This window comes from Microcaecilia unicolor, unplaced genomic scaffold (genome assembly GCF_901765095.1).
Source record: "Microcaecilia unicolor unplaced genomic scaffold, aMicUni1.1, whole genome shotgun sequence".
NCBI lineage: Eukaryota > Metazoa > Chordata > Amphibia > Gymnophiona > Siphonopidae > Microcaecilia > Microcaecilia unicolor.
The window spans coordinates 16,532-33,316 of record NW_021963385.1 but is presented as its reverse complement, the minus strand read 5'-3'; the positions used below and the strand labels follow the sequence as shown (position 1 = coordinate 33,316).

General features: G+C 48.5%; 1 protein-coding gene across 1 annotated transcript in view; it reads left to right on the top strand.

The window, feature by feature from the left end:
* LOC115459269 (zinc transporter ZIP10-like) overlaps window positions 1–16,785 on the top strand; it is a gene marked incomplete at its 3' end in the record, with an annotated part of 81,184 nt that overhangs the window by 51,256 nt on the left and 13,143 nt on the right. Inside the window, exon 5 of the mRNA XM_030189120.1 lies at window positions 13,727–13,921. Within this exon, the coding sequence (XP_030044980.1) occupies window positions 13,727–13,921 (195 nt within the window). The remainder of the gene's footprint in view (window positions 1–13,726; window positions 13,922–16,785) is intronic.

Genomic DNA, 16,785 nt, shown 5'->3' with positions numbered 1-16,785 from the left:
TTGCAGTGACATCAGCAGTCCTTTTTCCTGGGGCAGTCCTGGGCTACCTGGATGGCGGCGGGTTTAGCCTGTCTGATGGCCACTGTGTATGTCAGTTTTTCAGCCACAGGCATGTCTTTTACACTCTCCGCGAGGCGTGAGTTCTGGCTGCGGGCGTGGGTGTCCGTTGCCACTTCAAAGGCCTGCGTGGTCAGGTTACCCTTTTGAGACGCATTTCCTTTTGGCAGTGACCTCAGCAATTTGATTCAGGAGCTGGGTGAGCGGGCCCCAGCGTCCTCCAGAAGACGTTCCTTGTTCCTCTGCTTGCCTTGTGGGCTCAGCAGGTGCCCTGTTTCATGACAGCTCTTTGTGTAGGTCTGGTCGTCAGATCTTTGGCCAGAGGGCTCAGTTTTGGACCCGGCAATCTTCCTTCTTGGGGACGGAGTGAGTAGCTGCTGTCTCCCGGCAATCCCAATATAGCCAGGCCGGATAGTCCCTCTGGGCCTATAGGGGGCTGCTTCAGGCCTTTCGGGATGTGTGGTCTACCTTTTCCTCAGCTCTGCCACTCCCATCCATTCAGAGAGAGAGTTGTCTGTGCTCTTGAGACCAGGGAGCGTAATTACCTTCCCCTCTTGAGGCTGCTTCTGCAGTTCTTTTCCAATTCCGGTCCCGACCATTTAGTTTCCTCACGGGCCCGGGGACCTTTTCCTAGGTCGTACGTGTAGCGGTCTTTCTGCGGAGATGGAGGTTTCGTTTCCTCCTGCACTTGGACAGCTCGCTAATCCAAGCCTCCTGTTCCCAAGCTGGTGGGTGAAGGTGGCCGTGGTCTCTGCTTGTATTCTGGGAGGCTCTTCTCCTCCTCTTGTTGGAAGGCACACTCTCCTGGGCGTGTGACTACATCTTGGGCAAAGGCTTCGCTGTCTTCTCTGATGGATATTTGTAGGGCAGAGGCATGGGCTTCTCTGCTTTCCTTCAGTAGCATGATGGTATAGCGGGGGCCACGCAGGCAGCGGCAGCATTTGGGGTGTCAATTCTGCTTGTGGCAGGTTCGGCTTCCCACCCTCATAGTGATAGCTTTTGAACATCCCACTCATCCTGGAATAGTGGGAATGAACGTAATGGAAGGAGAAATTAGGGCTTACCTGATAATTTTCTTTCCATTAGTTCTTCACACTATTCCAGGAGCCCTCCCATGGTTCGATGCCATGATTGGTGGCTGTATGCATTGTCTTTGTATCCTGTTTTCCAGGGACCTTGTCTTCTGATGGTTCTTGGGGCTGGATGTGTTGGTTACTGACCATGTGCCTGATTGGGCGTTCTTTCTTCCTTGCTTGAGGACTGATAATGAGGAGCTGAGCTGCTAGCAGGGAGCTATGTAGTGGTGTTCAGTTCTGTATTTTCTAGCTCCACCTGCTGGTCGATGGACATAACTACCCACTCGTCTTGGAATAGTGTGAAGAACTAATGGAAAGAAAATTATCAGGTTAAGTCCTAATTTCTCCTTTTTTAAATTTTTGCTACATTTGTACCCAGCATTTTCCCACTCATGGCAGGCTCAATGCGGCTTACATGGGGCAATGGGGAGGGTTAAGTGACTTGCCCAGAGTCACAAGGAGCTGCCTGTGCCTGAAGTGGGAATCGAACTCAGTTCCTCAGTTCCCCAGGACCAAAGTCTACCACCCTAACCACTAGGCCACTCCTCCACTCCTTCTTTCCCAAACCTTATGCCCATACTAGTGAAAGTGCACTGTACACTTTGGACTGCAGGAGATCATTGGCCGCCTATCTGGAGCGAATTAAAGCCCATAAACAGTCCACCTAGCTTTTTGTTTGTTTTGACCCCTACAGGATGGGAACTGCCATCCATAAATGCACACTATCCAATTGGCTAACAGATTTCATCTCTTTCACTTATGCCTATGCTGGACTGACTCTGGAGGGACGTGTCACGGCTCACAATATTAGACCCAGGTTCAACTACATTGACCTATGAAAGGGAAGAGAGCTCCCATAAATGCAACTCCAGGTTTTGAGAACTTAAACTTTGATGCTCTCGGTGGGCAATTTAGAGAGAGTTTGTGCCAAAGGGTGTAACCTGTCCAGACTATTTTAAGAACCTACTAGTCTGATGTTATAAGGGGCCACCTTTCTTGGAAATAAATTCAGCCTCCCTCCTACTGGTAGGTCGTCCAGAACTGATACATTTTTTTTTTCACCTTTGCTTTTCTGGAGCAGTCAAAAGCCTGTTCCTTGTCAGTAGCCCATCTGAGGTGAGCTCCATAGAGGTGATTTGCAAAGCTGCAATATGGTCTTTTGTTCACACATTCACAACACTGTAGCTGGCTTGGTTAGAGAATCCTTCAGCATTTATTTAGGGTCTAGAATCCAACTCCTCTCCACACGCTCGTTTGTCTTTATGTTCCAGGCTGTTCCAAAAACAAAAAAGTAATAAAAATAAGTAGTTTTTAAAACGTTTATGTCTGTTGCAGGTCGCATTTTTCCTCTTTTTTTATTTTGAATGGCCTAGTAACTAGGGATTCCCATATATGCGAATAAACTGTTCTGCTTGTTCTCTGAGAAAGCGAAGTTCCTGACCTGTAGCAGGGGTTACCCAAGGACGGTAGGTGACACATTGTCACATACCCCTCATTTCTCCTAGGAGTTGTAATCTATCCGCTGTTGTATTAGATTGCCTTGGTCCTTTGCAGCAATGGCTGGCGTGAAGGCATATATGGATGATATCACAGTGTGTCCTGCTAGCCACCTACTACAGGTGAATAACTTTGCTTTATAGCTTCTTTCAGCTTAGACCACTGATTTTCCACTTCTCTTTCCTCCCATCCTGCCAGCTTTCTTTATTTTACTAAAGTCATTATGTTTGAAATCCAGGACCTTGAGTTTTGTGTGTCTACACTCCGCTTTAGCTCTTATTGAACCATAAGGTGTGATGATCACAACTGCCCCAGACATTACACACATTTTCTCCACTTGTGAGCATGAAATTCAGCATCACCCCTCTCTTGTGGGTTCTATCGTTATTGTCTGAGCAGAGCACTTTGAAAGGCATCCACGATCACACTATTTCTTTCTGATTCTTCAGATGCAACATTCTAATCCACATCTAGCAGGTTGAATCTTTCAGCTACAGCACTTCCCCTTTCATTCCCAGCCTTTGGATATATATAACCAGATCTTTGTCCAGATTCTCTGTTTGCGTCAGAGGTCTGTAGACGACACCTATGTGAACAATGATTCCATCTTCTCAAAGATGATCCATATTGCTTTCTCTTTTTCCCAGAAGCTCTTCATTTCAGCTACTTTTATATTGTTTTTTATATACAGTGCTACTCCACCTTTTCAGCCATCTGTATCCTTCCTAAAAAGATTATAGCTTGGTATGGTTGCATCCCAGCCATGCGAGTCATTGAACCATGTTATGTTTCTGTGACAGTAACAAGATCTAAATCTGCTTCTAACATTGGGGCTTGCAGATCCTTCACTTTGTTGCTTAGACTGTGATCATTTGTACTCCTTGCTTTCCATCTATATTTTATTGTCTCTCTCACCTTTTGCCTAGTCCCTCTTTGCAGTTAGTCGCTAATAACTGATTTGCTAAGATGGTTTATTTTATTATTTCTCCCACTGTTTCCCACTTTTCCTTTTGCTGGGGGTGATTTCTTGAACTCATCTGCTTCTGTTTGCCACCCCCACTCTTATTTAAACACCTGAAAATATATTATCTGAATTTCTCACTGAGGATCCTCTTTCCTGCTACGAAAAGATGTAGCACGTCATTACGTTATAGCCTTTTGTTTCTCCATGTGTTGCCTCATCCTCCTATGCATATAAAATCTTCTTGTTGACACCAGATTTTGAGCCACTTATTGAAGTTTTCTGTTGTATGTAATCTTTCCTCTCCCTTTTCATAGACACTTCAGAAAAAGTTACAGTCTGTACCAAAGTCTTTAGCCCTTCCCCCATCTTCTGAAAAGCTCTCTGTGCTACAGGAGCCCTGTTTTTTACCAGGTTATTTGTCTCCAGGTGGATAATTACATCAACTTTAGAATCCTCTCTCTCTCTGATCGTACTCAGTATTTGATTTGTATTCTCGCTCTCTGAGGATCCTGAAAGGCATTTCACTTTGCTGATACCTATGGACTGTGTTCTAGGTTCATCCCTCTGATAAGAAGAGTCCCCTAGTAGCAAGAATTTGCTGTTTATGAGCTGTTTCTTGTGTGTTTGGAGGGTGTTGAGTTAACTTTTTGGTCTCTGGTTCCACTTCAGTTCTGATTTCTTGAGTATCATAATGCTAGAGTGCTGCAAAAGCATTTTGTATTGTCAACAATTGGGCAGGTGGATGCCTCTTTGACACAGGTCTTAATCTACCTGAGTCTACTGTCATCCTATTTATTTTTTAGGTGTTTTAATCTCTGTGGGAGTGGGGGTAAACTGGTTGGATGCTGTGTAGTTCTGGAAGCCGCTTTAATTGCAGCCGATTCCTATTTGAGCTTTGGCAAGCTTCTGTTGCATAGCAGATAGTTGTAGACAGATGGACAAGCTCTAATCATTCGCATGGTTTGCCTTAAGAGAAAGGCACCACAGTTATTTCAGTGATTGGTTGCAGTTTAGAAAAGTTATTTTATGATAAATGAGTACCAGTTAGGAAGAGTACAAATATATAGCAATTGTAGTCCAAACAGTTCAGCTAATGAGAGACAGGAAAGAGGGGGTTTTTTTTCCCACTCCATAGGATAGATTAAAGCAATGCTAGCAAACTCTGTAGGAAAGCAGAGTGAAAAGAAGTGCAAGTAAGAAAGCAGTGTAGGATCTATGAATCTAACTAAATATAAAAACTGTTGATTCCCTCTGACTTCATGCTTGTGATGTAGTGTATTGTGATGCCCTGCTTTGACTATTGTAATGGTCTCTCAATAGGGATCTGGAGGAATTCACTTAAAGCATTACAGGTTACACAAAATACAGCTGCTGGAGTATTAACAGGTTGCTCACATTATATTCATATTTTTCCCAGACCTTGAAAAAAATTGCATTGGCTTCCAGTAGAGCAGAAGATTATTTTTAAAAGTATATTGCTGGTTTTTAAAGTCTTGAATAATTTTGTGTTTCCAGTGATAGCAACAAGTCTATGAATCTATCAGCCTCCAGGTCCCTTTTACAGATACCTTCTTTTGGTGCGATTAGATTAGAAGAATATTGCAAGTTTATTTTTAAGGTAATTGGGCCACATTTGTGGAACAGTTTACCTTTAAAATTAAGAAGTGCCAAGAACTTGGGAGTATTTAAAAAAAGACCTGAGCAGGCATATGGTAAGAATTAAGAATGAAGGTATACAAGCAGTAGCAGTTTTACTGGAGGATATATAAGAAGCCAGCTATTTTATGAGTCAAATTTTATGAAGGTTGTGGAGATGGATAAAAGCTATAACTGTAAGAGTGTCTTGATTTTGTTTTATTTATTGTGTTATGTTTTTGATCTGTGTTAAGTTGTACTGTATAATGGACTATGTATGTTTTAAGTTGTTACCTACTGAGAATAATGAGATCGAGTGGGATATAAATAAATATAAATTCAGAAGAGTTTATCTTCAAACTGTGTGTGTGTGCTTCCAAAGTCCTAGTTCCCCAGGAAACAGCCCCTCCCTCAAACACACTCTGCCCGATATTCAGCCACTCATAGCCATGGGCTGAGCTGACACTGGATATTTAGTGCAGGGTCATGCATGGCTCCTGGTATTGAATATCTGGCAATCAGTGGTTAACCGGGAACCAGCCAGTATTGAGAGGGTGATGGGATGCACTTGGAATGCCCTACCGTGGCAGGTAGTGGAGATGAAAACCGTAGCAATTAAAAAATGCATGAGATAAACACGTTGGAATCCTGATTAGACGGAATTGATCCAAAGAAGCTTAACAGAGACTAGGTGGCAACACTTGTAATTGGGAAGCAAATAGATTTGGATGGGCTGGAATGGAACTTATCAAGGGCTTCAATAACAACTTCAAAAGTATTTTGAACAAGGACAGTGCCAGGCAGACTTCTATGGTCTTTGCCCTGAAAGTAGCATGAACAAATCAAGTTCAGGTATACCTATGTTGTATCACCTCATACCTTATGTAATGAGTTTATCTCTTCGGGCAGACTGGATGGACCATACAGGTCTTTATCTGCCATCATCTACCATGTTACTATTATAACTTTAGCACATAAAGTTAGGACAGCCTATTTGCTGTCCTAACTTTATACAATTACTTAGCCAGTTAGCAGACTGAAAAGCACTGCTAACTGTAGATTCTCCACCCCTGGCTCGCCCCTAACCTTGATTTCTTGTTTTATTCACCTGGTCTGTTAAATTCTCCTATTGCCAGCGGTCTTTTTTTAGAGACTTGGTGTGTGTGTGTGGCATTGGTTAGGTTTTTGACAAAATTTAGTTGTTTGACTTTGCTTCGTTCATGTTTCTGATACTGTCAGAGAAGCATACCAGTAGCCTTCAAGAAGTATATGTGCTGCAGTCACGTGATATCTGTTGCCTTTTTGACAACTGTATACATTTCCTTGGGATCAGACATGCCATCCTAGGTTGTGGCACCTTTCAGAAGATAATAGAACATGTGTATTCAATGTTCTCCGAGGACAAGCAGGCTGCTTGTTCTCACGACTGGGTGACGTCCGCGGCAGCCCCCACCAACCGGAAATAAGCTTCGCGGGACGGTCAGCACGCAGGGCACGCCCACCGCGCATGCGCGGCCGTCTTCCCGCCCGTGCGCGACCGCTCCCGCCAGTTACTTTTTTTCCGCGACTGAGAGAGTTGTGTTTTCCCCTCTCTCTCGTTTCAGCCGCCGGATTTTTTCGACCGCGTTTACGCGGATCGTCGCTTTTGGCCTGTTCGGCCTCTTCTTCTTCTTTCTCTTTTATAAAAAAAAAAAAAAAAGAATTTTGCGCGTGTGGAGCACGCGCTCCTTCTTTTCCCTCGCTTTCTAGCGGGGACGCCTCGTTGCGGCCTAGTGGCCGCTCGGTCGGTTACAATTTTCGTGGTGTGATTTTAGCCACCATTGCCGACTTTGACTTCGCCGACGCGATTTTTCCGTCGATGTCCTCGAAGGTCCCGAGTGGATTTAAAAAGTGTGGTCGCTGCGGCCGGCCGATCTCGCAGACCGACACCCACGCTTGGTGCCTCCAGTGCCTCGGGCCGGAGCACAATCTCAAGTCGTGCGTTTTGTGTCTCGGTCTCCGGAAACGGACTCAGGTTGCGAGGCAAGTTCTGCGGGACCGTCTTTTTGGAACTTGCGCCGGCCCCTCGACGTCGACCTCGACGGCATCGGTATCGAAGACCGGTTCTTCGGTACCGGTATCGATGCCCGAGAATCGGCACCGATGGCAGCGACCCCAGGAGAACAGGTCCCGTCGGCCCGCCGGTCCGCCGGCGAGAGTGGGGTAGAGAGACCTCGTGGGCAGTCGGCCCCGGTCACTCCCTCAACTCGTGAGCCACGGGACCGAACCCTGTCGGACCCGGTACCCCGAGACCGAGGGGGATCGACCTCCTCCTCCTCCATGCCCTCCGGCACCGGTGACGTGCACCGGAAAAAAGACAAGAAGCGCCGTCACCGGGAGCCCTCGGTGCACCCTGAAGAGGAGTCGACGCCGAAGCGTCATCGCAGAGAGGAGAGATCTCCGTCGGTGGTGGAGGTACCGACGCGTCGGGGTTCCGGCACCTCGGTGCCGTCTCCTGGCCCCCAGCAGCTTCCGGCACCGACACCCTTACCGGCCCCACCGCCTTTCCCGGCAGCGGGCCTGGACGAGTGCCTCAGAGCCATCCTTCCGGGGATCCTGGAAGGGCTGATGCGCCAGGCTGTGCCGGCGCCGGGGGTGCTTGCGCCCTCGGCGCCGATGACTGTGGCGCCGGCGAGCTCTAGCCCGGCGCCGGGGCAGTCGACACCGCCGCCGCTTGCGGTGCCGGTCTCGACAGCCACGCAGGTGGAGTCCCCGTCGACGTCGATGGAGGGAGCTCCGTCCCCGCCGGCGCGGGAGTCCACCGCTCGACGACACCGAGACCTCGGTGCCTCGACGTCGAGCCGGGCCCGGTACCGGACTCAGCTACATGAGCTAATGTCCGATACCGAGGACGAGGACTCGTGGGGGGAAGAGGAGGACCCGAGATATTTCTCCTCCGAGGAGTCTACAGGCCTTCCCTCGGACCCCACGCCGTCACCGGAGAGGAAGCTCTCACCTCCTGAGAGTCTCTCCTTTGCCTCCTTTGTGCGGGATATGTCTATAAGCATTCCCTTTCCCGTGGTCTCTGTGGAAGAGCCGAGGGCCGAGATGCTCGAGGTCCTCGACTATCCATCACCACCTAGAGAGTCCTCCACGGTACCGCTGCACAATGTCCTGAAGGAGACGCTGCTCCGGAACTGGGTGCGACCACTAACTAATCCCACCATTCCCAAGAAAGCAGAGTCCCAGTACAGGATCCACTCTGACCCAGAGCTCATGCGGCCCCAGTTGCCCCATGACTCAGCGGTCGTGGATTCTGCTCTCAAGAGGGCACGGAGTTCGAGGGATACCGCCTCGGCGCCCCCGGGGCGGGAGTCTCGCACTCTGGACTCATTTGGGAGGAAGGCCTACCAATCCTCCATGCTCGTGACCCGCATCCAATCTTACCTGCTCTATATGAGCATCCACATGCGGACCAATGTGCAACAGCTGGCGGACCTGGTCGATAAGCTCCCGCCGGAGCAGTCCAGGCCTTATCAGGAGGTGGTCAGGCAGCTGAAGGCGTGCAGAAAGTTCCTGTCCAGGGGGATTTTTGACACCTGTGACGTGGCATCTCGTGCTGCGGCCCAAGGTATAGTGATGCGCAGGCTCTCATGGCTGCGTGCCTCTGACCTGGACAACCGCACCCAGCAGAGACTGGCTGACGTCCCTTGCCGGGGGGATAACATTTTCGGTGAGAAGGTCGAGCAGATGGTGGACCAACTGCATCAGCGGGAAACCGCTCTCGACAAGCTCTCCCACCGGGCGCCTTCAGCACCCGCCCCCACGGGTGGGCGTTTTTTCCCGGGCACGGCAGGCTGCACCCTATTCTTTTGCAAAGCGTAGGTACAACCAGCTGGCCCGAAGGCCTCGTCAGGCACAGGGACAGCCCCAGCGCGCTCGTTCTCGTCAACAGCGTGCGCCTAAGCAGCCCCCTGCGCCTCCACAGCAAAAGCCGGGGACGGGCTTTTGACTGGATCCACGGGAACATAGCCGCCCTACAAGTGTCCGTACCGGACGATCTGCCGGTCGGAGGGAGGTTAAAATTTTTTCACCAAAGGTGGCCTCTCATAACCTCCGACCAGTGGGTTCTCCAAATAGTGCGGTGCGGATACGCCCTGAATTTGGCCTCCCTGCCTCCAAATTGTCCTCCGGGAGCTCAGTCTTTCAGCTCCCATCACAAGCAGGTACTTGCAGAGGAACTCTCCGCCCTTCTCAGCGCCAATGCGGTCGAGCCCGTACCACCCGGGCAGGAAGGGCAGGGATTCTATTCCAGGTACTTCCTTGTGGAAAAGAAAACAGGGGGGATGCGTCCCATCCTAGACCTGAGAGGCCTGAACAAATTCCTGGTCAAAGAAAAGTTCAGGATGCTTTCCTTGGGCACCCTTCTGCCAATGATTCAGAAAAACGATTGGCTATGTTCCCTGGATTTAAAGGACGCATACACTCACATCCCGATACTGCCAGCTCACAGGCAGTATCTCAGATTCCGACTGGGCGCACGGCACTTTCAGTATTGTGTGCTGCCCTTTGGGCTCGCCTCTGCCCCACGAGTGTTTACCAAGTGCCTCGTGGTGGTAGCGGCCTATCTACGCAAGCTGGGAGTGCACGTGTTCCCATATCTCGACGATTGGCTGGTCAAGAACACCTCGGAGGCAGGAGCCCTCCGGTCCATGCAGTGCACTATCCAACTTCTGGAGCTGCTGGGGTTTGTGATAAATTACCCAAAGTCCCATCTCCAGCCAACTCAGTCTCTGGAATTCATAGGAGCGCTGCTGAATTCCCAGACAGCTCAGGCCTACCTTCCCGAAGCAAGGGCCACCAATCTCTTGACCCTGGCTTCGCAGACCAGAGCGTCTCAGCAGATCACAGCTCGGCAGATGTTGAGACTTCTGGGTCATATGGCCTCCACAGTTCATGTGACTCCCATGGCTCGTCTTCACATGAGATCTGCTCAATGGACCCTAGCTTCCCAGTGGTTCCAGGCCACCGGGAATCTAGAAGATGTCATCCGCCTCTCCACCAGTTGCCGCACTTCACTGCTCTGGTGGACCATCCGGACCAATTTGACCCTGGGACGCCCATTCCAAATTCCGCAGCCCACGAAAGTGCTGACGACGGATGCATCTCGCCTGGGGTGGGGAGCCCATGTCGATGGGCTCCACACTCAGGGTCTGTGGTCCCTCCAGGAAAAGGATCTGCAGATCAACCTCCTGGAGCTCCGAGCGATCTGGAACGCACTGAAGGCTTTCAGAGATCGGCTGTCCTGTCAAATTATCCAAATTCGGACAGACAATCAGGTTGCAATGTATTACGTCAACAAGCAGGGGGGCACCGGATCTCGCCCCCTGTGCCAGGAGGCCGTCGGGATGTGGCGTTGGGCGTGTCGGTTCGGCATGCTCCTCCAAGCCACGTACCTGGCAGGCGTAAACAACAGTCTGGCCGACAGACTGAGCAGAGTCATGCAACCGCACGAGTGGTCGCTCCATGCCAGAGTGGTACGCAAGATCTTACGAGCGTGGGGCACCCCCTCGGTGGACCTTTTCGCCTCTCAGACCAACCACAAGCTGCCTCTGTTCTGTTCCAGACTTCAGGCACACGGCAGGCTAGCGTCGGATGCCTTTCTCCTCCATTGGGGGACCGGCCTCCTGTATGCTTATCCTCCCATACCTTTGGTGGGGAAGACCTTACTGAAGCTCAAGCAAGACCGCGGCACCATGATTCTGATCGCGCCCTTTTGGCCCCGTCAGATCTGGTTCCCTCTTCTTCTGGAGTTGTCCTCCGAAGAACCGTGGAGATTGGAGTGTTTTCCGACTCTCATTTCGCAGAACGACGGAGCGTTGCTGCACCCCAACCTTCAGTCTCTGGCTCTCACGGCCTGGATGTTGAGGGCGTAGACTTCACTGCGTTGGGTCTGTCTGAGGGTGTCTCCCGGGTCTTGCTTGCCTCTAGGAAGGATTCCACTAAAAAGAGTTACTTTTTCAAGTGGAGGAGGTTTGTCGTGTGGTGTGAGAGCATGACCCTAGAACCTCGTTCTTGCCCTGCACAGAACCTGCTTGAATACCTTCTGCACTTATCAGAGTCTGGCCTCAAGACCAACTCAGTAAGGAATCACCTTAGTGCGATTAGTGCTTACCATTATCGTGTGGAAGGAAAAGCCATCTCTGGAGAGCCTTTAGTCGTTCGATTCATGAGAGGCTTGCTTTTGTCAAAGCCCCCTATCAAGCCTCCTGTTGTGTCATGGGATCTCAACGTCGTCCTCACCCAGCTGATGAAACCTCCTTTTGAGCCACTGAATACCTGCCATCTGAAGTACTTGACCTGGAAGGTCATTTTCTTGGTGGCAGTTACTTCAGCTCGTAGGGTCAGTGAGCTTCAAGCCCTAGTAGCTCATGCTCCATATACCAAATTTCATCACAACAGAGTAGTGCTCCGCACCCACCCAAAGTTCCTGCCGAAGGTGGTGTCGGAGTTCCATCTTAACCAGTCAATTGTCTTGCCAACATTCTTCCCCAGGCCGCATACCCGCCCTGCTGAACGTCAGTTGCACACATTGGACTGCAAGAGAGCATTGGCCTTCTACTTGGAGCGGACACAGCCCAACAGACGGTCCGCCCAATTGTTTGTTTCTTTCGACCCTAACAGGCTAGGGGTCGCTGTCGGGAAACGCACCATCTCTAATTGGCTAGCAGATTGCATTTCCTTCACTTACGCCCAGGCTGGGCTGACTCTTGAGGGTCATGTCACGGCTCATAGTGTCAGAGCCATGGCAGCGTCAGTGGCCCACTTGAAGTCAGCCACTATTGAAGAGATCTGCAAGGCTGCGACGTGGTCATCTGTCCACACATTCACATCTCATTACTGCCTCCAGCAGGATACCCGACGCGACAGTCGGTTCGGGCAGTCGGTGCTGCAGAATCTGTTTGGGGTGTAAATCCAACTCCACCCTCCAGGACCCGAATTTATTCTGGTCAGGCTGCACTCTCAGTTAGTTGTTCTTCGTAGGTCAATTTCTGTTATACCCTCGCCGTTGCGAGGTTCAATTGACCTGGGTTCTTGTTTTGAGTGAGCCTGAGAGCTAGGGATACCCCAGTCGTGAGAACAAGCAGCCTGCTTGTCCTCGGAGAAAGGGTATGATACATACCTGTAGCAGTTGTTCTCCGAGGACAGCAGGCTGATTGTTCTCACCTTCCCTCCCTCCTCCCCTTTGGAGTTGTGTGTTTCATATTTTTTGCTAGTCATTCAACTGGCGGGAGCGGTCGCGCACGGGCGGGAAGACGGCCGCGCATGCGCGGTGGGCGTGCCCTGCGTGCTGACCGTCCCGCGAAGCTTATTTCCGGTTGGTGGGGGCTGCCGCGGACGTCACCCAGTCGTGAGAACAATCAGCCTGCTGTCCTCGGAGAACAACTGCTACAGGTATGTATCATACCCTATCCTGAGCAAAAGCGACAGTGGAGAGTGACTAAGCAAGAAGAAAGTCAGTGTCCTTGAGTGGCCCTGTCAGAGCCCCAGACTACAGTCCAATCTAAGACTTGGCAAGACTTGGACAGCAGTTCACAGATGACCTCCAGCCAACTTATAAAGATTGAGCTATTCTGCCAAAAAGAATGGGGAAAATTGCACCGTTCTACTATGCAAAGTTATTGTTGCCAAAGGGGCTTCCACCAAGTATAGCGGGAAGGGTTGTGAAGACTTAATTACTTTTGAATATTTCCATAATTGTTCGTTCATGTTGCAGGTTTACAGCATGTTGTGTCTATCAGTGAAACAAACCTTAATGCATTTTGAATTGTAATTTTAGGCAGACAGAATCTGAAGGTGTGCTCTCTGTTTCTCTCTAAATACATATATATATGTATACTGATAATGGCTTTGCAGATATTCTCTTTATCTTGGATTCACTATTGAGCACTTACTATGGGTAAAAATGAATAGGATAGTTTTACTTTCTTAGAAATATTAAAAATAGAAGTTGAGATGAAATAATATATTTTTTAAGCCATACTTATAGCTAAATGTGTGCAGTTTTGTAAAAGTGTACATATTGTCAAAGAGACTGTGAAGAATAATACTGCCTGCTATAACATAGAACTAATATCATGACACTGTGTCAGTGAAGTTGGGAGTGACATGAGTGACATGTACACTGTCTGCTGTCTTTCTGATTAGCAAACTTTTCATCTTGGTTAGCGATATGACTGCAAGGCATAAATTAACTTTTATCACTTCCTGTATACATGTGATGAACTTAACATGCCTAACTATGATCTGGAATATATTTTACCAGATAGGTACCATTTTATAAATTGGGTGCAGGGGCCACGCAAGGGATAGAAAACTAATAAATATAACTGTTACAAAACAGAGTAAAACTGGCAACATTCCTAATTTTACCTGTGATTAAGACAAGCCTTTAGAAAATGGGACAGTGCAGTGTCCAACTGAATAACATTTGTTTTATTCTTTTTATTTTAAAAAGTCTCAAGGGGGACATGATCACAGTCAACATGGCGGACATAGTCATCAGCTTTCACACAAACACGAAGCTGAGTCTGAAAGCCTTCTGGAAGAATATGATTCTGTTATGAAAGGGCTTGTGGCACTTGCAGGCATTTACCTGCTCTTCATCCTTGAACACTGTATACGAATGTTTAAACACTACAAAGATGAAAAGGTATGTTAATATTCTTAGAATGTTATTTCAGAAAAATTTTCAATTCAGTATTTGTTCTGAAATGTAAATCATGGTTTCTAAATAATTGTATGTTGTGAAAAAGATCTAAATCTTTTTTTCTTGTCCTGCAATGTTTTGATCGGCATATAGGGGATTTCAGTGCCCCATATTTTGGCTACATTACGAGAGCTGCTTATGGTTGTAATCAAAGTAGTTTTCAGTGGAAAGCCAAATAGTGATTAAAATTGTTCCCAAACAAGAAATGAACAGCCTTAGAGAATTTCTGTTCAATATTTATGGACCTATTGAGGGGTGATTTTTAGGGCTACACGTTAATCGCAATTAATAATTAACCTGCCAGCATCTCTCTCTCCCCTCCCCTCCTGGGTTACCTTTTCAGTAGTCTTTGCCCTGCAACTTCCTGTTTTCAGCAGAGGGTGGGATGGGTCAGAGGGAAGGGCCCAGTGCAGTCTGAGGCAGCATTTCAATATGGCTGCCGATGCAGGGCGGAAAATTACTGAAAAGATAAACTGGGAAGGGGAGGGAAGAAAGAGCCATTGGCGGTCCGAGAGGGGAGGGAGAGATGCCAGACTGACCATGCGGGTGGGTGGAGGAGGGAGGGAGAGAATAGAGAGAGAACATCGGGCAGGTGGGAGAGAATTAAGAGAGAATCGTGGTGGGGGAGGGAGAGAATTGAGAGAGAGCCGCGGGCGAGGAGGGGAAGTTATTGAGAGAATCTCGGGCAGGGAGGAGGGGAGGGAGAGAGAACTATGGGCAGGGCCAAAAGGTGAAGGAGAGATTCTAGACTGTGCATGGGGGGGGGGGGGGGGGGAGAGAGATGCCAATTGAGGAAGAGAAGGGAAGGAGGGAAATGGAGGGAGAAGAGAGAGAGATGGGCTCAGAGAGAGGGAGAGAGAGCGGGAGGGAGAAAGAGATAATAGACCTGGGGTGGAGAGAGTTGTGGGAAGGAACAAAAAGAGAAAGGTGTTGGGCTCGGTGGTGGGGGGGGGGGGGTGGGGGATTGGGAGGGAAGAGAGAGAATGAACCTGGGGGTAGGGGGAGGAAGGGAGAGAGAGCTGGTTATGGAGGCAGGAGAAAGGAAGATAATTGGCATAGCCACAGGTATTTATTTTTATTTTTGTTACATTTGTACCCCGCGCTTTCCCACTCATGGCAGGCTCAATGCGGCAGGCAATGGAGGGTTAAGTGACTTGCCCAGAATCACAAGGAGCTGCCTGTGCCGGGAATCGAACTCAGTTCCTCAGTTCCCCAGGACCAAAGTCCACCACCCTAACCACTAGGCCACTCTAAAGAAAGGGGCCTTGGAGACCTGGGGCCCCCTACTTTGGGCTCTGGCCCCCTCCAAGATGCAATGCCTGTTCGATGGCTGATGGGATAGCTGAAGCCCCGCCAGCTGAAGAAATCCGCTGCCTAAGTCATCCCCTTCCTCTTTGTACTGCCTCAGGAACATGGAAACCAGCGGGTGCCTCCAGCCACCAGCGCTTGCACTCCCCAAGTATTCTGTTTGTGTATAAACTGAGCATGCTTGGGGAGTGCCAGCATCTGCAGCTGGAGGCACTCTGCTGACTTCCTCGCTTCTGAGGCAGCCCAAGGAGGAAGGGGACCACTTTTGGCAGTGGATTTCTTTGACTGGCGGGGCTTCAGCATCCCCATTAGCCAATGTATGATAGCCAATGTGTGCCCCCCCCCCCCCCCCAGTCCATCCCTGTGTTCCTTCTCCTCTGCTCTCCCAGTGGACTGCTAGCTATGCCCTGCTTTTAATCGTGTGAATAATTATGATTACAAATTTTAATCAACATGCAGCCCAAGTAATTTTAAAAGGCTATTTATCCAGGTAAAGAAGCTATCTGAAAATTTCTCACCCTTTCACAGGATAAAAGTGTGCATGGAGATCACCAAAGCATTTACTTTTACCTGTAGGAAATTTAGGTAGGGTTAGCTCATGGGAATCATCTGTGCACATAGTTTTGCATTTTCAAAAATATACATATTGTTTTGAGGGAATACGTGTTCATGTGGAAAGCAAGTTCTGACCTTTTAGGAATACTTCTTAGGCAGTTTGCCAAGGGAAAGTACAGTATGCATATACTTTTCTCTTTGAGCATAAGTGCAGAGTTAATAGTTAAATATCCTTTCAGGCTTTGTACTTACATAATTTTGAAAATTGCCCCCATTATCTCTGCTGAGAATACCTTGATCTCTTAAAGGTTAGGTTTTTCTAAACAGCTCTACAAAGTTTCTATGTGGTGATGTGCATTAATGTGTGTTATTTACCATAAGTCCCTTTTTATGCAAAGGGACCTATAAATTAATAATGTGTATTAAAGCATTCATGTGTGCTAACATGGTAGTGCACTTTCACCTTTCTTATATGGATGAATAGACTAATAAAGCTGCAGGCTAAGAACCGGGGAAACCAGGGTCAAAACCCACTGTGGCTCCTTGTGATCTTGGGCAACCCTCCATTGCCTCAGGTTCAAAATTAGTTTGTAAACTCTCTGGGAACAGCAATACTTATGTTCTTCTTATCTTCCATTATAATATGATTATTTAGTCTTTCTGACACTTTCAAAATGTGTTTTCTTTGTTGTCTTCAGTGCATCAGCGGAACACATGATTGCATTTTCAGCTCTGTAACCTTGTCACAGAAGTATGTCTGAATTTTGCCTTTCCCATTTCAGTTTGGCAAAGGTTTTCCCTTCTGGTTTCCTCAAAATATTGAAACCACAAATGCATCCAACTTGAACTGAAGAATTTACCTAGCGGACCTCTTTATCCAAGTTCCCTGTTCTCTGAGAAAAAGGATAGCACATCAGTCTTTTTCAAATGTGATGGCTGTCCTG